At 33.8% G+C, this 20,781-nt stretch overlaps 4 protein-coding genes across 6 annotated transcripts in view; 1 reads left to right on the plus strand and 3 right to left on the minus strand.

Moving 5' to 3' along the window:
• Positions 1–6,841, minus strand: part of LOC123714538 (glucose-6-phosphate 1-epimerase) — a 31,393-nt gene extending 24,552 nt beyond the window's left edge. For both annotated transcript variants that reach the window (XM_045668818.1, XM_045668817.1), the window contains exons 1-2: positions 6,762–6,841; positions 6,198–6,249 (exon numbers count right to left, since the gene is read on the minus strand). In XM_045668818.1, coding sequence (XP_045524774.1) covers positions 6,198–6,249; positions 6,762–6,828 — 119 coding nt within the window. In that variant the 5' untranslated portion in view covers positions 6,829–6,841. The remainder of the gene's footprint in view (positions 1–6,197; positions 6,250–6,761) is intronic.
• Positions 6,842–7,159: 318 nt separating this feature from the next.
• LOC123714092 (protein disulfide-isomerase A3) lies at positions 7,160–11,412 on the plus strand. Its single transcript, XM_045668219.1, has 9 exons — positions 7,160–7,404; positions 7,482–7,690; positions 7,917–8,145; positions 8,813–8,923; positions 9,241–9,373; positions 9,554–9,714; positions 10,129–10,357; positions 10,653–10,790; positions 11,241–11,412. Exons 1-9 carry the CDS (start codon positions 7,256–7,258, stop codon positions 11,343–11,345), a joined length of 1,464 nt encoding a protein of 487 aa, XP_045524175.1. The 5' UTR covers positions 7,160–7,255; the 3' UTR covers positions 11,346–11,412.
• A 1,470-nt stretch (positions 11,413–12,882) lies between these two features.
• On the minus strand, positions 12,883–14,271 carry LOC123714094 (adenylate kinase isoenzyme 6 homolog). 2 transcript variants are annotated; one of them, XM_045668222.1, is made up of 5 exons: positions 14,224–14,271; positions 14,050–14,123; positions 13,774–13,925; positions 13,498–13,643; positions 12,883–13,083 (listed from the first exon to the last, which is right to left on the minus strand). In XM_045668222.1, the coding sequence occupies exons 2-5, from the start codon at positions 14,087–14,089 to the stop codon at positions 12,894–12,896; spliced, it is 528 nt and encodes a 175-aa protein (XP_045524178.1). In that variant the 5' UTR covers positions 14,090–14,123; positions 14,224–14,271; the 3' UTR covers positions 12,883–12,893. The 2 variants fall into 2 exon arrangements, with proteins under 2 accessions (XP_045524178.1, XP_045524177.1); XM_045668221.1 differs by lacking the exon at positions 14,224–14,271 and having other exon boundaries at positions 14,050–14,205.
• A 2,964-nt stretch (positions 14,272–17,235) lies between these two features.
• On the minus strand, positions 17,236–19,576 carry LOC123714093 (elongation factor 1-alpha). The gene is made up of 2 exons (XM_045668220.1): positions 19,479–19,576; positions 17,236–18,872 (listed from the first exon to the last, which is right to left on the minus strand). The coding sequence occupies exon 2, from the start codon at positions 18,859–18,861 to the stop codon at positions 17,467–17,469; it is 1,395 nt and encodes a 464-aa protein (XP_045524176.1). The 5' UTR covers positions 18,862–18,872; positions 19,479–19,576; the 3' UTR covers positions 17,236–17,466.
• Between the last annotated feature and the right edge of the window lie 1,205 nt (positions 19,577–20,781).

Genomic DNA, 20,781 nt, shown 5'->3' on the forward strand with positions numbered 1-20,781 from the left:
CAGAAGCAAATATTGATGATAAGATTTCTGATTAGATACCTATTCATAAACATAAGTAATATACTGGATAAGTAGACCTAGATTTGAAACTTTTTGTATTCCATATTTGGCCATATTTTTTTTATATATAATTGATGTTTTATATTAAATTTCAGTACGTAATAAATAATATTAAGTATGTTTATACATTAAATATTCAGATCACTTTAGCTTAACAATAATACACCTAAAAAAAGGTTTTATATACAGAGCGTATATGCGTATATGGGATGCAAGATGATCAGAGAACAAATACAAAAATTCACTCGAATAATCTAACATGCCAACAGCTACCAACAAATAATCGTGTCTATATCGAATCACGTCATTAAAACTTTGAAAAGATTTCACGCCCCCAAACCCTCTCATGAAAGGGTCAAGCGATCACGTCGGCTCCGTTACTCCCACAAAAACCTACGAACTACGTTTAATATTAAAACAGAAGGCGTCCAAGTTTTTGCTACTGACAAGGGCCCTCGCAAATTTTCTAACCCTTCCAATATTTTCTATGATAATCTAGGGCCGCCTTTAAACTAATATATGGGAGCTAACATCTCTCCTTAAATGTGCCTAGAAGTTCTATTACAATTAACCTTGGGCTTTTAAGTCCAAGACTCGTTCTTGAATATGATAGCTTTTTCAATGGAAAACATTTATCAATATTTTTCAATCTCTTGGTACTGTGTAGTCTGGACTCAGTTTCCGCACGTAGACGACCATTTGGTCCGATGAGCTGTCTTGTTATGTTTAAAAAATATGTTACTGAAACATACTTTGCTTAACGTTATAGAGCATTTTATACAAACGACCGTGATTTTTTTAAACCGAAATTGTTTTAAATATACTTTGTAATGCTAGTGTCAAAGCAAATTTATAAATATCAGCTAATATATATAACCAAAGAACATAACGATATCGAAATAAAATTAAAATTATAAATCCTTTCCTTGTGGCGACTGGCAGCCACAGCGCAATCTTCCAGAATTGTTCAATTTCCGGTTCCAAAATTAAATTATTGAGATGCTCTCTCGTTTCATTGTAATGACACTATAATTCCCATTTCATATTAAGGACATTCTAAGTAGCTATGACAAAAACTTATTACACAACACTACGGAGTAAAATAGAAAGATTTCTAAGAAATTACCAAGTGGACGTTGTTATAGGATAATATAGGTATAGTCAATGAACAGTTAGGGATGTCGACTACCGCTTTCAAAGTTTATCTTCATTTACTAATAGTATAATAATAAGCCTTTATTTATCCACATCTTATTGACATATATTTAACTATTCAAAGACGCGGCCCCTGTCCGGGAGAAGGTCTCCTCCAATTTTTTCCAGCTACTCTTTCGACCCCATCAGCCCATCGTTTTACTAATAGTACAGTTAATTATTTTAGTTAAGTTTTATGTAAGAAATGACCGCGGCCATTAAAAAATATCCACTATGAGCAATACATAAGGAAATCATATTTATAATTTCCCCCTTTTAATGCTAAAAGGTAGACCAAAATAAATGAGAATACATCGTTATACAATAACTTTTCGCTTTTCTAGTTTGTTATTTCGTTAAAAAAAATATTTCACGAGAAAATTTCTTTACAAACATCATTTCTATTGACAATAAATACCACCACTATGTGAAACCAGCTGCCCACTAAAGTATTACGGAACCAATTTAAAAGGCCGGCAACGCACTCGCGAGCCCTCTGGCATTGAAAGTCCCTCCATGGGCGGCGGTATCACTTAACATCAGATGAGCCTCCTGCCCGTTTGCTTACTGTTATATAAAAAAAATCTTGTTCGAAAGAACATATATTAAATGAATAAAACATGTACCGCATTGCAAATTCTAACGTTTTAGTTATTGCTCCGTTAAATCATCTAAACCAAAGTTTAGCTCAACAATAATAGACAAAAAAGCTCATTCCCGCAGCAGCCCTATTCGTTCATAGAATCATTAGCGTCAGTCGGGTCGTTTGTTAGAACCATCCGCGGGCCGAGACGCGTTTTTGTCCCCGAGCCAAATTGCATCCCAACAATACGTGCGCCACTAAATTGATTTTCAACTAATTGCGCTCTACACTGGAATTAATTACTAAAAATAGAGATTTATTGCCTTAAAGAGATTTGCAACATATACAAACAACATAGTATGAATACAACATAGGCAGACAACGATCACGAGCAGTGGCGGATTAACAAACTTTCAAGGTACCGGCTGTGAAGTTTTTGCCGGCCTTGCCTACAAATTTTCACGTTCTAGAATATTTTTCAATTCGACAACTTCATATATTCATATATACAAACCATCCAGTTTCCAGCCTCCAACCAGTAGGATTGACATGTATACATTTTCTGAAAATTGAATCCGACAAAGTGTGAGCTGAGGGTGCAGAATTCGATTACTGGTTGGGGAGGCGCAGCAAACTGTTTTACTGTGAAAATGGAAGATTGCTACACCGAATGTACAATCACAAGTGACTGGAAAAGTCATCAACAAAATTTGTCCTCACCTGTTGCAGACATCTATAAAACATCAGAAAACCAGAAAAAAAATACACAACCTGCTGATAAATCCGCCCCGGATAGCCTGGATAGCTAACATTCCCGCAAGGAGTTTCTGTTTTTACAGTTGTATCTTAAAATAGTGTATATTTATTATAGCTACATATATTTAATTTTGATTGTGTTATTATAAAAATCAGAAAAAAATTGTTATTTGTTATTTAAAATAACGCAGTCGGATGCAGTGATATATGCCGTCAATTTGAACTCATTAATAGATATAGTATATAAGATTTAAACGCATTATGCCTCTTGCTCGAGGTTTCCTTTGAGAAATTTGATTTCAGTAATGTCAGTCAGACTTTAAAGTCGTTAGATCCTGACAAATTCATCAGAGCTTTAATCACAGGTGTTTATTACACCATAACAATAAAAAGATTTTTTGGATAAAGGGTGTTGATTACTCGTACATTACAGTTAAAAGCATAAACGTGTGCGTAAACGGTGGTAGTTAGTTAGTAATATTCTCTTAGTAACATAGAATCTTGTGGGTCGTGTATAAAACTAGGAACGAATCCTACAAAATCTTAAATCCCAATAAATATTTATTGGGTTTAGTGAATAAAGCTTTCTATGTGTACATGTTTAAAGTCGACTAAACTCGAAAATGTTGTCGTGACGAGTGGACAGGTATTGCGGAATTGCTGCATCGGGCACAGGACAAGCCACGCTTCACCAGACTGACGGCCAACCTCCAGAAGAAACCCCAAATTGGGCATGTGACCGCTTCTTTATAATTTACCTTCTACCCTAGCCTTACCTCCGTCTTTTTTGTATGAAGTTTTTTTTTTATATAAAATAGGGGGCAAACGGGCAGGAGGCTCACCTGATGTTAAGTGATACCGCCGCCCATGGACACTCTTAATGCTAGAAGGCTCGCGAGTGCGTTATTGCGAATAGGCTTTGTGTTACATAATTGATTGATATGCAGATAAGAGGACTTGCCTACGTGCACAAAGCTTATTTTTATTCCACAACTTATTCAAAAACGCTACTTGAATGTACACTAATGCAATATTAATCACTTGATACCTTACGTAACCATGAAAATTACAATACGTCACCGTGTAATAGTAACAATATATGTGACGATTTTGAAAACCTACAGAAAATATTGAAACATTTTTTTTGATCTCTTACGTCTTCGATAGACACGTCCGCATTTTATAATATTCACGACGAGAAGGCCGTTAATCTAACTAAGGAAATCGTAAGATCTATGAACCGAGCTGTGAGATAATGGAGCATTAATTACGAGTTGCTAGGGAGGCCCAAATCCCCACTAATCGACATCGCCACACACGGATACATTCACGGTCGCAATTTTTCAATATAAATCATTCGCTTGTAACGATCTGTGTTATATTCTATGAGCACTTTAACGTGGCTAATAAAAACAATTTCGAAAGTATCCAAAGTTTCATTCCAAAAGGATAAATTGAACCACAACAAAGCGGTATTGCGTCAGCGAAAGACCCAGTTTCTTTATCCATAACTTCAGTACATTTTTTCCATAACTCAATAAATGATTATTTGCGTGTAACACTGTAGTTGATATAAATTTAATAACATTTGATATGATATGTACGATACAAATAATATAAGAATTGACCAATTTTAATATGACTATTAATGTAAAATGTAAAACTCATTTAAAGACAAATTTGCGCGCCACTGTATATGCGAAATTACTATTGTACCACCTTTTTGTACCATATTGTTGCAATAAATTATTATTATTATTGTGTTTTGTATAGAATGCCTATTTTATTACCGTAGTTACTAGGTACACAAAAAAACTGTCTGTACAGCAAAGCCTGGTCACTCGAGCTGAAATCTGTGTTAACTTGTTTTAATGGAACAGAGTGCATATGTGCAAGAGGCTGTTGTAAAGATACCATGGACATTAATACTGCCGGAAGGTTCGCAAGTGCGTTGCCATAGAAAATAAGTCTTGTGATCTTTGTTACCATTTTACGCCTCAATGTTTTGAGCTGGTTTCATTGAGTCACATTCTTGTTCAACGGTACCATTGAACGATTTTGGTTTAGCGTCACAAATTTTTGATATGAAAAATATACAATTATGAATCATATTTAAACGCAACCGTATAACATGATTTGCGTAATCATGTTTCTTTTATATTCAAATTTAAATTCATTTACGTCATTGGCAACACTGAAGTTAAGATTTAATGTAATTTTCGTAATCATCCGCGGGTAATTAAATTTATAATAGCATAATAATTCTTTAAACATTCAGGCCGTTTCAAACTTCAAAATTCGAATTTCGAATCACGAAATTCAAATATTTTAGTTACAATAATAGTAGGGTAGCGGGATGGTAAAAACATTTTTTGATTTAGGTTATAAACTTTTTTTTACTACGAAAAACTAATAATTCTTATTTGTTGTTTTAATAGACCTTACCAATAAATCTTTTTTCTTTTTGTTAAAAACCAGGCATATACTGAAATTAAGTGCGTGGGTATCATTAATTGAAAATAACAGAATTCGATTTTCGGCCAAAAGATCGGACAGGTTTCGTTGCAGACAACTTTATAGATATAAAAGAGTCTATGAAGAAAGCGGCAAAATACAAAGCGAAAACGTGTAATACAAAATGGTGGCCGTTTAGATTTGGTGATCCTGTAATCTACTCTGTACCAAATGATTTTACATCTAGTAAAAAATTATCATACAGTGCCTTTTTAAGCGGAGGGGGCGAGGATTATTTCTTTAGTTGCGTTTCTGTTCGAATAAGGAACATGATAATTTGTCAAATCGTTTCCGCGAAAAAATAATTTCATAACTATTATAATTATCTAAGCTAATGCATTAGCCACATTTTGGATGTACTGAAGGTTAAAAACTAAATAACGTCAATATCGACTATTAAACTTGGAAATCCGTCTTGGAAATAAGCCTTCAGTACTTACCAGCCTCAATTATTAATATTCTGAGAATTGAACTTTCCATCAAACGCCGTGTGCGATAACATGAAATGGACAGTTTACATTGCACTAATAATTTATAGATAAACTCCTGTAGCATCTACATACAACAGGTCAAAGATATATTAGTTCCTGTATACTTGTCCCGGACACTTCCTATTCATTATGCATGCAAATAATTATACTGTAACCTATAATATTATGGTATGAATTGAATTTATTATGGAACATGTTATCTATAATGTTTTCTTGTTGATACCATGTAAATAAAATTATTTTAGATGCTTTGGTTTTTTATTCATACATTTAATATTTCTATGACATGTTGAATTTTATTATTAAGTGGGCAAAAATACTGCAATAAATTTATAATAACTTATCATATATATAATACTCATGGTTGCTTTATGTATTGCAATTAAATTAATCCATAAATGAAGTCCATTAACAAAAACTCAGGTGATCAATTAAGGAGATTTTTGTATGGAAAAGGCTGCATTTTGTAAGAACTTATTATGAATAAAATTATGGTAAAGATAACCACCAGCACCATTATATTATTTTCAGTAAAAAAAATTACTCAAACTAGTTTCATATTAAGACATTAATGGATTTAAAAACTACTTTCTACTTACCTAACAAATAATTGCTCCTGGTTGTTGACTCTCCATGATACCACACTTGCACCTATAAGAATAACATAATAGAAATCAACAAGCAATGTATCTATTCACCTCATAATACAAACTAATTTATTATTAATGTTGTTAAACAACTTATCAGATTTTTTTACAAGTACATCAAATAATCATTTACAATTTAGAAGTATCTACACTTTACTTCCTACAATCCAATATACAAGGTCAAATAGCCGCAGACAACTTGGTCTATTCAGTGAAAAAAAAACTCGTTACCTCCTATTATACTAAACCTGACACCACAGCCAATTTAACTTCACATTCTATTCATTAGTTAGTCGGTAAATGATGCGAACTTATTTTTTTGTAGTTACAAAGGTTAAAGATATATTTATAAATTATTAACTTTTAATAGTTTTGAAAGTTCCGCGCATCATTTCGAAACAAAATAAACCTTTTACAGGTTAGCCGGTATTTACTCGTTATAAGTAAAAAAACAACGAAATAAAAATTGTGCATGCATGAGAATACTTTATAAAATAAAAAGTTTTATTTACTTACCGAAAAGATTTACGGTACAAGTTGTATTATTGCCTCTGTCGAGAACGACAACACTCGTCGCTGCCATTTTCCGATTGACAGCGAAGCCAACTGCCAAATTATGCTGAAGAAATTATAAGTGTTACCCTCGTTTGTAAAATTAAAATCGGTAAAGTTTAAACGATACTAGAGCACTGTCTATGGCTATAAAAATTTATTAATTACTTAATAAATATATTAGTGATATTTTGATAAGAAGATTAGTTATGTACTTATTGCAATTAATTTTCTGTGTTTTATTACTGGTAGTTATATTCTTTCTAATTGACTACATCATTCTATACAAATACAATTATTCTGAACGCGACTATTTTAAACCAATCAAAAGACGACAACGCTTTGCCGGCTCATGTCATTTTCGGCATCATACCTACTGATACGTGTATTTTTCCGGTTCTCCTTTCTCATTTTTTAGCATTCATTCGTTGGCACGACTTATCGTGAAGCACGGAAAAATGTTAGGGTCAATTAAATTGCTTTTATTTCTAAGTGTAATTTATTTAGCTAAGGCTTCGGAAGACGATGTATTAGACTTAACTGATGCAGACTTCGAAAGTGTTATTTCTCAGCATGACACGGCTCTCGTCATGTTTTATGCTCCATGGTAGGTACTCTAAAGCTGAATAATTTCTTGTTTATTAATTGGGAATGTTTCCTATAAGTTTTATAAAACTTTACTAGGTGCGGTCACTGTAAACGTTTAAAACCCGAATATGCAGTAGCGGCCGGCATTTTAAAGAACGATGACCCTCCTGTAGCGTTGGCTAAGGTAGACTGTACTGAGGGTGGCAAGAGCCTTTGTGAGAAATATTCGGTCTCTGGATATCCCACCTTGAAGATCTTCAGAAAAGGAGAGCTGTCCCAAGAATACAATGGCCCAAGAGAATCAAGTAAGAGCACTTTATTGTGTCCATTTCATTTAAATCTTAACAAATAAATTAAATAAAATCTGTATATTGATTAGATTATGAATGTAAGTATGTATCTAATAATCTGAAAAGATAAAAAACTAAGTAAAATAAAACTAATGTTAGACGTTCCACTACCACAACATCGGTGTCTATGCTAGTGAAACCCCTCGGTATTGCTAGTATTATATAAGACCTGCTTATTTAGATGGAATCGTCAAGCACATGAAAGCCCAAGTTGGACCCAGCTCGAAGGAACTGCTCACAGTAGCCAACTTTGAAGACTTCCTTAAGAAGGATGAGGTGGTTGTTGTTGGATTCTTTGAAAAGGAGTCTGATCTGAAGGGTGATTTCCTGAAGGTCGCTGACAAGATGCGGGAAGAAATTACCTTTGGGCACTCCTCAGCTAAGGATGTTCTAGAAAAGGCTGGATACAAGTAAGTAACTACACAACTTAACCAAGAAATCTATATGTGATTTTACTAAATTACATTATAAAGTTATGGTAATCATAAAATTATATTTTATGTACAAAATTATTTCAATTAATGGATATTGCAATATGAGTCTGTACTTAATTATTAACTTATTTTAAGCACATGTGTAAATATCAAATATCAAAGAGACCTGGGTAATAATATAAATTAACAATAATGTTTATCCAATAGGATATAATATTATTTTTAATGTTAGCACATTTCCCTTATTTTTTATTTGTGTTAAGATTGAAGAGCTATTTTTGGTCAGAATTAATATGTATATATTAATAATATCCAAATACATCATAGTCATAAGCTTAGATTTATCATAAATCAGAAATGTATACATACATTATATTTTATAACATACATATTTGGTAGTAACAATTATGATTAAACTTAACTACTAACTTCTGGTACAAACTGATAAGATATCAGTGTTATTTAAACCATAATATATTGGTGGTTCTCTAATCATGTCTGAAACAATTTTTGTTATGTTGGGAGTCCCAGTAAGTTATCTACGTTAAACACCTTGAACAAAATCTAGCATACACCAACTGACCACAGAGCAGAGGTTCATAATCTGTTACCCTCTTTATAATATAACTTTATTTTCTATTAGGAACAACGTAGTTCTATACCGTCCTAAACGCCTCCAGAACAAATTCGAAGAGTCATCAGTGGAATACAAAGGGGAAGAGGACTCATTGAAAGCATTTATTAAGGCTAACTAGTAAGTAATAGTTTTATTAACCATTTGCAAAACATTAATTCGGTAGAATGATTTTATCTAGCTTTAATTGATGTTTTGATAAACACTGTAGTGATTTTTGTTTTATGTGTACTTAAAATTTTTAATTGCTTGTGCAAACCTTTTAGTTTTCTTTAGAATCTATATTTTAATTAAAAAGATGTCACTATGTTTCTTTTTATACAAGTACTACAATAGAATGTTCTTTCTTATACATGTACATGGTACATAACTGTATCCTAAGTAGTGCTATTACTTTTAAAATCTATTACTTAAGATGACTGTTCATGTAATTACAGCCATGGTTTGGTGGGAATTCGTCAGAAGGACAATATGAGGGACTTCACTGACCCACTTGTTGTTGCTTACTTTGATGTGGACTATGTTAAGAATGCTAAAGGTACCAACTACTGGAGGAACCGTGTGCTGAAGGTAAAAAAATCTCAATATTTTACTTTATAGTAATAAATAATATTCGTAATTGGTATTATCCTGTTTATGAAAGATTCTTAGGTGAATCACAATAATTAGAATTTGAGTATTTTTGACATCTCATCTTACAAAATTGTAACAGGTAAACTTAGACTACCTACATTAGAAAAATATTCTCAGGTTGCCAAAGAAGTAGATGAGGTGTCATTCGCCATTAGTGACAAGGATGATTTTACGCATGAGTTGAATGACTATGGCATTGACTTTGCAAAGAGAGACAAGCCTGTAGTATCTGGTCGTGATGCAGATGGCAACAAATTTGTTATGAGTACAGAGTTCAGGTATATTTCTTTTAATTAAAATATGCTATATTAGGTTAATAATTAAAGGATTTTATAAAACATTATGTTAAGTTTCACCAATGGTGTGATTATTTTTAAATAATTCTAGAGTAATTCAATCAAGAAAATTTTACTATACAGTAATAGTAATAAATTTAATATGTACTTCTTGTATTATAGCCACAAAGACACCTTTAAGGAAAATTGACTAATGAATATTAATTATATTTCCATTCTATGTTAATCATTAAAGTATAGTCCTATCCAGTTTAATGTCTAGAAAATCAACAAACAACAATTATCACTTATTGCTTCAATTGATATGAGTATTATTCTCAAATAATAGAGTGACAACATTTATCTGTACAACCTGCACCATTAAGATTTTTAATTATATTGTTTTATATTTCATAGCATTGAAACCCTACTGGCGTTCAGCAAAGACCTTCTTGCTGGCAAACTGGAGCCATTCATCAAGTCAGAACCAGTACCAGAAAGCCAGGGTGCAGTTAAAGTTGCAGTTGGCAAGAACTTCAAGGAATTAGTTACTGACAGTGAACGCGATGCTCTTGTGGAATTCTATGCCCCTTGGTGTGGTCATTGCCAGAAGCTTACACCAATTTGGGATGAACTTGGTGAAAAGGTACAAAATAATTTAATACTGGGTAGAAGTTTCCCTGTCAAAAATTATCTGAATCATGATGTAATGTAGGATACACATATTAAGAGTCTTCAAACTTAAGCAATTATATAATAAATATTATAATTTTAAAACATCATATGTAGGAGGTAAACATCTTCACAAATTTTACATCAAGTTGGTCAGATTTTTTTCTTAATGCCAATACTGTAAAAATAGACACAATGGCTAATTGCCCATTTAAAAATCAATGAATGCGTGTGACAAATATACTTATTATATATATTTATATTTACAGCTTAAGGATGAAGAGGTAGATATTGTGAAGATTGATGCAACCGCTAATGACTGGCCTAAGTCTCTTTATGATGTTTCTGGATTCCCAACTATCTACTGGAAACCCAAGGATTTAAGCAAACGTCCCGTTAGATACAATGTGAGTACATTTCAATACCTCTGCCATAAATTACTATAATACTTACTATGTTAAGAAAGTATACCTATTGTAAATGTGATACCCTTACAATGTGTACACTGTGTGTAAGGTGTTTTTTGCATTTAGTGTCTCCTTCCTTTATAATAAAATCTCTGGATTCTGAGATACTCAAACTATCTAGATATAAAATCACAAAATGCATAAAAGTTATGCTAGATTTCAATTCTACAGAGTATTACATAATTTGGCATGACTTAAAACTAACCCAGACACAACACACACCCCCATTCACATACAACCATTTTCACACATACTACCTACAACCAACATACCTTGTGTGTGTTCTAGCGGTAAATCAATTTATTTCACAACCATATTTGTCATGAATAGTTTTATTATCATTAATTATGTCACCTATCTATTGAGAAATTAACTATTTTTTTTTCTCAGGGTGGCCGTGCTATTGAAGACTTCCTTAAATATATATCAGAACAAGCCACCAATGAGCTCAATGGTTGGGACCGAAAGGGCAATGTGAAGAAGGATGAGCTGTAGAGTTGTGATTTACTTTCCATGAAAGATCTGTGAGCTGCGTGTGTGAATGATTTAAATGTTAAAGATTTTAAATGTGAAAGAAGAGACACTTTAATTGTAACAAATGGAATGTGTGCAGAGTACTACAAACAAAACAAATGTCACCAGTGCAAACCATTTTTATACGATTGTAGTACCTCATTTTTGTATAGTGAATACAATTTTCTAAATTACATTCACTATCTTAAAATTAGTTTATAATTTTCTAAACCCTAGCAATGTATGTATCCAAGACTTTCTCTTGTATAATGTTTAGAAACATTCCATCCCCTAAATTTTATATGAGAGTTATTTTAAGTGAATTGAGTATCTAAAAGAATGTCTCAAATAGATAACTCAAAATCGAAATACAGTAATATTAACGCATTTCTTTATATTTTGTCAGTGGGATAATAAAATAGAATATTTATATTGTTCCTTTATTTTATCCCTGTATATTTTAGCTTAGCTTTCTTATACAGATACAGCATGTTATCTCTAATAGCATATTTATAACCATACTTTATTAAGAATGGTGCATATTAGCTACGATACGTTAAAACTTAATGCCGTTTTGGATTTTTTTTAATGGAATCTCGCTGTTGGCCTTTACAGCTCAACTCGGGCTGTTTTGGCGAGCGTAGCTCGGCCTGAAATGGCGTTTTATCCCGCGGCTAGCGCAAGGGCGTCTCTTGTGAGAACCTCGGCTTCGGCCGTCGCGGTGTGGTCAATCGGCAGGACGGAAGATCACTGGAGTGAGCGAAGTACGGAGTAAATAAAGGCCCTCGCCTTTCCCGGTGCAGGCGATTTTTTATCCTAATCTGTCTATTATTATTGGCCGCGCGGGCGGCTTTTAAGTGGTTGCTAGCTACGGTAATTGGATCATCCGGATCAGTTAGTATGTGTCGAGGCCTCCTACGAGTCTTTTTGGGAAGGTGTAGTAGTTGATGCTCTTACGCACCAATGGGTTCGAATGGTGTTTAGCCTTGTCGAAGTGGCGTGTGGACGCCAACTTCATCTATTGGCTATGGTAGGGAGCTCCAGGTCGTGCTGGAGATCAACGTTTCTCACGTAGAAGGGCGCACCATTTACAAAACGTGCCAATCTCGTTGTCTTGATTTGACTTGGCTGATTTTAAAATACCTTCTTTTTCTGCGTTAATTTTACTTATGAAATTCTCGTTTTGGTACAACCCGATTACAGTTTTTCTTTAGAACAAGAGGGATATACGACACATATGTACTTACTTGATATGTTGCTCGTCTCCATGAACAGACTGAGCAGTTAACACCCCTTTGGGTTCACTGAAAAAACACCAGCGCACCGTTACACGCTCCGTGAGCATAAGATTTTCACTATGTGGAGCAGTTGTATTAAGATATAAGTATTTGTTTTAACAGAGTTACTTTTTTTAAATTTATTTACATTATTTTATTTTGGTTGCCATATGTAAAGCTACACAAAAAACATGCTCTAAATTTTTTAACTTAACTTTAAATGCCGAAAATAAAAGCTCATACATTTTTTAAATTATATATTTTCTTCCTTCCACCTCTCAATCCAATCAACAATACTTTGAACATTATTTATCAACTGTTCTTCTGTTTCATTCTGTAACTGTACAACAATCTCAGGCTTGTATGATGACTGGGCCTCTTCCAATATTGTCTCAAATATTTCACATTGGACATTATCGTCTAGTTTTTTACCAGTATAGCCTCTGAAATATTTTAATCTCATTAATGTTTGAATTTAGAACAATTCTGTATTTTTTAAGTAGGTCCTGCGAGTGTATACACAATGTGTTGTTACCTACTAAACCATGGAGGTGGTTAAGATTATGATCTTTATAAGACAGTATACAAATCAACATCAGAAACATTGATTTAACTTATCTAAATTTTAATAGTAAATTTATTTATTTTTCCAGTTTGTAAGTTTAAATTTTTTGATAAAATGGTCTGACTTTAGTCATAAAACTGCAATAGCCAGTACATTTGGTATGTTCTATAAGTTTAAGTATTATATATTCAATGGTTAAATTAAAAGATATTCCATGTGCAATATCACATCAAAGGACTTCATTTGTTAATTATAACTAGAGAACAATTTTTAAAATTGAGTGAATAGTTACCTCACTGCTAATCTATCATACAGAGTTGTGTTATTTGTCCTTATAACAAATACACCATCAAACCATCGCTCAGGAAAGAATTCACATCCATGATAATCAACTACATTCCCTCCTTTAGCCATCATTCCTTCCATAATATCTAAAAGCTTTAAATATATATGTATTAAAAAATTACGACCACCCACATAAATTATTATTGAGATTATGAAAATTAAGTGCAATCCTTTTGTATCCTTAACATTTTTTCATTATATTATTTTAAAGTTTACGAGTTACCTTATCTTCATTGAGGAAAGGACATTGGTACTCTGGGTCATACTCATCAAGGCAGTTGTACTCTTCAGCTAGTTTTGAAACATCGCGCCACGTAAATTTAGTACGATCTGCTAATTTTTTACTAATAGTCGACTTGCCCACACCAGGGGTCCCTGTTAATAATTATGCAAAAAATAATATATTGTTTTAATTTTAAATGGTACGTAAAGTAACTATAACCTATTTATCTTAAGAGAATATACTACCTGAGTGCAATTAATTGAAAGAACCCCTCACCTGTGATAAGAATGTTTGGAAGACTTCTTTTTAAATTCATTTTTTTATTTTTGTGTCTTCTATTCAGATCTTTGCTGTAAGAAATTTTATTTAAATTATACAGAGTGCACGTAGATTGATATATAAGTAAACACTAAACGCTAACTCCTATAAATATTTCTGTATAACACTTACGTATCTGGTGGAAACAAAAAACGACAGTATTATCCACAGACAATCACAGGAACAGCTTAACGAACAATTCTTTATTTGTGGAACGCAATGGCTCGCACGCAAATATTTGTGTATTATAATTTTACATTTATTTCAAATACCATACATTAAATAACAAAATTTCTTATGTATATTGATTATTGTATTATCAAAAGGCTTAAATGTATAAAACAATACTTTATATATATTCGTATTAAGATCATATTAAGATATATAGTTTTAAACTTCATTGAAATTGTCCACAAAAATAAAATAAACAATACATTAGACTTTGATGGGGTCTTAGATTGATGTAGGCAAAATAAGATTCACCTCAACCTCTATACCAGTACACGCACCAGTAGCTGAGCAAGTTGAGTTTTTGCTTAATTGGTATTTATACGCTATGTAGCAACAAAATACAATAGGTATTTAAATATGAAGACCTACTGCAGCTGAAAGCCAGCAATTGGCGGGCGGTAACACTGGACAGGGAGTGCTGGAAGTGCTTGTCATTTCGGAGGCCAAGACACTTCTTGGGTCACAGAGCCAGTTGAGTAAGTATGTAGGTTGGTATTTAAATTATTAAAGAAAAGAAGAAATTATTCTTCAAGAAAAGAATGTACCAATTCTTAAAAGGCTGGCAGAATACTTGCGATCTTTCTGACAGTATAAGTGGGCGGCGGTATCACTTTACATCAGGTGAGCCTCTTGCCTAATGTAACATAAAATATATTTATAAAAAAAATACGTGTAACTTTTGAGTTTCCTGGCTGTTTGAGACGCCGATCGAGTTTAATTTTTTTTGAAATAATCGTCAATAGCGCTAGAATACCTACCTACGTAAATTATATTTCTATTACTGTACCAACACTACAATTAATTATAAATTCAAAGTCGTATGTATTTATTGATATAATATTTATAATGATTGTTAACACACAATGGTTTAATTATTACGTTTTGGCACCAAAAATACACCAACAACAAATGAGTAAAAATGTGAGGAATGATCCATTTGGCTTTTCATAAATCAACATATTTTAACTTTTTTGTAATATCCTCTGAATCGGTGGAACTATAATCATTCTGCTTCTAATATTTACTTATACCACTTCATACCTCCATTCATCTTGCATTCAAACCGTTTCATTTATCGATATATGTTAATAAGCGACTAAACACGACGGCGCGAGTTTTAGATTAACATAAGAAAGTTCAGTTAATATCCTGAAAAGTATCAGACCGATAACGAAACACTGTTGACCCATTTTATTTGCAACAGCTGTTTTGAAACAACTTACCAGTGCCAGATCACCTGAGATTACAGTGAGTTGGAACCAGATGATGGCTGGCACTTGCTGGTGTTGATTGATACTGAAGGCAGGAGTAATGCTTTTTATGGCGGAGATATCATCATACTTTTCAATGTTGAGAAGTAGTTCTGCGTTCTTTCCATAGTCTTAAAGGAACTTCCTCGAACATTGTAACCGACTGTTCAGCCCGAAGGCTCCAGTGGCTAAGGTCAAGAAGTTATAAGTATATAACCTTAGCAACCGGAATTAAGTTAGCGCTTTTCAAGGTATGAGGTCATCGCAATGCTTTAAAAATCATAGCCGTAAATTGGTGTCGCTACATACTCATATAATAAGAAATAAATTTAAAGTGTTGTGTCTAGTGTTGAAACATGTTGGTAGCTGATAACAGCTGGCACGGTGCTTACGACTTTTTAGCTACATTCTATATTTTTTATATATATAAAAAGTAAAGTTATTTGACATTCTCACATTAGAAATAAAAAGATTCACTTTTCAAGTCAATTAATTTTTACCTCAAATATAATAATTAATTCTAACAAATAATTTATCAAAAGACTACTATGAATTTTCGCTGTTACGAGCTAGTAACTTTTATATAAGACTCTGTGGACTTCACTAAGTCTGTGGTCACTGGTCTGACTATCTTAGTATATTATCTGTGTATACTGTATATCTATATATATTGGTTCATGTTTCACATTCTTAGAACTTATAGGTTATGATGGAAAAAATATTGTTTGTAAAGTACATGATAGTTTAAGTTTTACAGTAAATGCAAGTAATTTTATAGAGTATGAGAATACGAAGGCCCCGATATTTAACAAATGGACAAATCGCTTTGGTCACTGTGTTAGGGGTTCTTGGCGGAGTCTACATTTGGAAACCAATCATAAGAGATTCCATTATAAAATATCGAGCGGTCGAAGAATCAAAGAAATAGCACTAGAAATGAGTGTGTTTAATCGTTTTAAACAATCTGGGCTTTTGCCTAAGGCATACATGGCAATCGCATTTACAGGTGTTACAATTGTAACATATAAGATGTGGTTAGGACCTTACGTAAGTAAGCAACGTTATAAACAAGCAGAAGCCTGGGCTATGACGGTGATTGAACAAGAGGAAAGGGAGTTAAATGGGGAATAGCTCTTATTTTTGAAATTAGTAACTTGTTTTATGTAAAAATATTAATAATAAAAAGTTTTATGCAACAAAGTATGTTATTTTTTAAATTCCCTCGCGTGTCCGAAATATAGCTCGGGTTGTAGTCAACTATCGTGACAATTGTGTCGTAAATAGGGTAAATGTAATTAATTACCAAAGTAGGATTATTCCTTAATATTTATTATTCTTGGCCATTGTTTTAAACAGTTTATTGACTTTTGACAATATGGTAATAGTACTTTTTTAAAATTTGATAATAGTTCATGGTGTTACGAACCGAGGAAGTTTTATTCTAATTTGAAAAGGTGTAAGTCTACATTTCCATCAAGTTTTTATATTGTAACTTTTATATTAATAAATGTAGTTCCATTCTAGTTTACCTAAGTATCTATCTACAGTAGTAGTTGTAACACTACAATGTTTAAGTTCTTGCAAGACCGATTATGACAGACAGCTTCAGAATAATCTATAGTAGTATTCAAATGGAGTATGGTAATGGTAATGAAAGAATGTATAATTTTGTAGGCTACTTTATTCTATGAATTTACATATAGTTGGAAGTCGTAACAAAATATCTCAGATATACGATATATTAAACCCTTATAAATTATAAAATAATGTTACAGTATAAGCCATGTAAAAAATATAGAAAAGGAATGAGTTTGTAGCCTTCTTTCCTTCGGAACACCTTGCGGTGTATGAAGTATCGCAGCTGTATGAAAAATTGTGCTGTTGACAATGTTAGCTACTTCTTGCCGCCCTTGGTGGCCTTTTCAGCAGCCTTAGTGACCTTGCCACCACCAGCTTCCTTGAAGTTAACAGCCTTGATGACTCCTACAGCCACGGTTTGTCTCATGTCACGGACAGCAAAACGTCCAAGAGGTGGGAATTCCTGGAAGGACTCCACACAGAGGGGCTTGGAAGGAACAAGGTTTACAATAGCAGCATCACCAGACTTGATGGATTTAGGGTTGTCTTCAGTTGATTTTCCAGTACGACGGTCTACCTTCTCTTTGATTTCAGCGAATTTGCAAGCAATGTGAGCTGTGTGGCAATCAAGGACTGGTGTGTAACCGTTGGAGATTTGTCCAGGATGGTTCAATACAATGACCTGTGCTGTGAAGTCAGCAGCCCCCTTAGGTGGGTTGCTCTTTGAGTCACCAGCGACGTAACCACGACGCAATTCCTTGACAGAGACGTTCTTTACGTTGAATCCGACATTGTCTCCGGGCACAGCCTCTTGGAGAGCTTCGTGGTGCATTTCAACGGACTTAACTTCAGTGGTGATGTTAGCGGGGGCGAATACGACAATGGTACCAGGCTTGAGGACTCCAGTTTCAACTCTGCCGACGGGCACTGTTCCAATACCACCAATTTTGTATACATCCTGGAGCGGTAAACGTAGAGCCTTGTCAGTGGGACGGGCAGGTGGCAAGATAGCATCAAGAGCCTCAATCAGGCATTTACCTTCAGCCTTGCCTTCCTTACGTTCAACCAACCATCCCTTGAACCAAGGCATCTTGGTTGATGGCTCCAACATGTTGTCTCCGTGCCAGCCAGAAATGGGTACGAAAGCAACGGCAGCTGGGTTGTATCCGATCTTCTTAATGTAAGAGGAAACTTCCTTTTTGATTTCCTCAAAACGAGACTCGTTGTAGGGAGGTTCAGTAGAGTCCATCTTGTTGACACCAACAATCAGCTGCTTGACACCAAGTGTGAAAGCGAGAAGGGCGTGTTCACGGGTTTGACCGTTCTTTGAGATACCAGCTTCAAACTCACCAGTACCGGCGGCAACGATAAGTACGGCGCAGTCAGCCTGGGAAGTTCCAGTGATCATGTTCTTGATGAAATCTCTGTGTCCAGGGGCATCAATGATGGTAACGTAGTATTTGCCGGTTTCGAACTTCCATAGAGCAATGTCAATGGTGATACCACGTTCACGCTCGGCCTTTAGTTTGTCCAAAACCCATGCGTATTTGAAGGAACCCTTACCCATTTCCTGGGCTTCCTTCTCGAACTTCTCGATGGTACGTTTGTCGATACCACCACATTTGTAAATCAAGTGGCCGGTGGTGGTGGACTTGCCGGAGTCGACGTGTCCAATGACGACAATGTTAATGTGAATCTTTTCCTTTCCCATTTTTGGTTAGTCTGGAAAAAAAATAGAAATAAGCATACAAGAAAACTTCGCGATATTTCAAGACAACGATGCACCTTAACAAGGTCGTTAAGTGATCGAATACGCGGCCGGCAATATGGCGGCCGCATGGCCGCCTCGCCCTATCTTGACGTTTAACAATGGACGTCAGCCATTACGATAAATTGTGAACATAAAATTGCGCAAAAAATAAGACTATTAAGTAACGAAGTTAATAAAATTATAATACACAAGAAATAATTATTGCTCAACATGCGGTAAAACAAAATGATTCACAACCACGTGGTGACATGTGCCGGTCTAACTTTCATGCCGCGTAGGCGATCAAGTTAGAAAAAAGAACATCAAATTTTAATTTAAATAGAAACAAAAAACGATCTAACAAGTTATGTTGTCTTTTTATTTGATTTTAGTAGATTTAGAAGTAGATTCCACAGAATTGCACATTTTAATTACTCATCTACACCCAAAATATTTACGATAAACATATAACTTCAGTAATTACAATAACGAATAATGACACTGATACTAAAACTTTGAATGAACTATAGCAAGAATCACTAAAATAAGCACTGCACTTTGTTGCTTTTGACACTCACCACGGATAGCGTGTATAATCCGAGAAAGACTCCAACAGAATGACCGAGGTATGGATTTTCACTCGTCTGGAAGGAGAGTAAAAGGAGTAACTTCCGGTTTTTAGTGTTGACATGTTAACAAGTTTTATTTTCCACTTACTGTTACTATGATATGTAGTAGTTATTCTGTGATACGTATTCGTATTTTACCATTATAAAAAATTGTTGTTTATCTCTATATATGTACCTTAGTAAGAGAAGTTAATACTTTATGTAGATTAAATTCAGAGAAAACTCATAAATATGCACAGTCAAACCTGGATAACCGAGGTTTCAAGGGAGCACAATCTCATTCTCACTTATAGAGGTTTCTCGCTAACCCGAGTTTCTCGATAATGCTACCTGCATTACATGGCTACGTTTATCCCTTATAGAGATACATAAGTAAGAAGAATAACAAGTCACAGCAAGTACGAATGTAGTAAATATGTAATATGATAAAATTATGCGCACAACATATATTATGTACATACATATTTTATATTATTTAGAACTTATTTACATTAAACCGTACCGTCAATTTTGCTTGGGTTTCTGTTTTTGTATTTTGTATGTTTTTCATAAATTTTGTGGAATATTCCTTGATCAACAACCGCCGCGTATTCAAAGTACTGATAGACCATCTCCAACGCATTTAAAGCTAGCTTCATTGGAATGATCTTTACTATATAAATAAGACTCGACTGTCATTTATAGAGGTATAGATAAGTAGCAGTCTCACTTACGGAAGTCCATGAGGGAAAAGCGACTTTCTCTTACAGAGGTTTCTGTTTCTTGCTAATAGAGGTTTTGGGAACTTAAAAAGACGGGTCCCAGCTATCACTCTCACTTATTTAGTTCTCACTTACCCAGGTTTGGCTGTAATAAGTACTCATGAATGGTTGTACGTTATTTTTTCGCTTTAAAAATTGAGTAAAAATACTAAATTATAATTTAATTTGTGTCTTTAATTTGGGCTGAGTGTCCGTTTTAAAAGTATTGCGTTTTTATTAGGCTAAAATATATTAAGATTTCTTTATATCAGAAATAATGCCTAAAAGATGCACGCTTTCGTCATTATTTCTGTCACATCAAGTAACTTGAGAACTTATTATAAAAATATTGTATTTTAATATTATTTATTAAAAAATACGAAACCCGAGTAATGTTCGGTGGTGGTTGTTGTAGGGATGTTTAAATATATGTTAAATGAAACTCTTTCTTTGAAGGTGGGTATCAACTGGCTTGAAACGTTTAAAATATGAGATTATAACTAAGATAATTA

Source organism: Pieris brassicae, chromosome 9, assembly GCF_905147105.1.
Source record: "Pieris brassicae chromosome 9, ilPieBrab1.1, whole genome shotgun sequence".
Classification (NCBI taxonomy): domain Eukaryota; kingdom Metazoa; phylum Arthropoda; class Insecta; order Lepidoptera; family Pieridae; genus Pieris; species Pieris brassicae.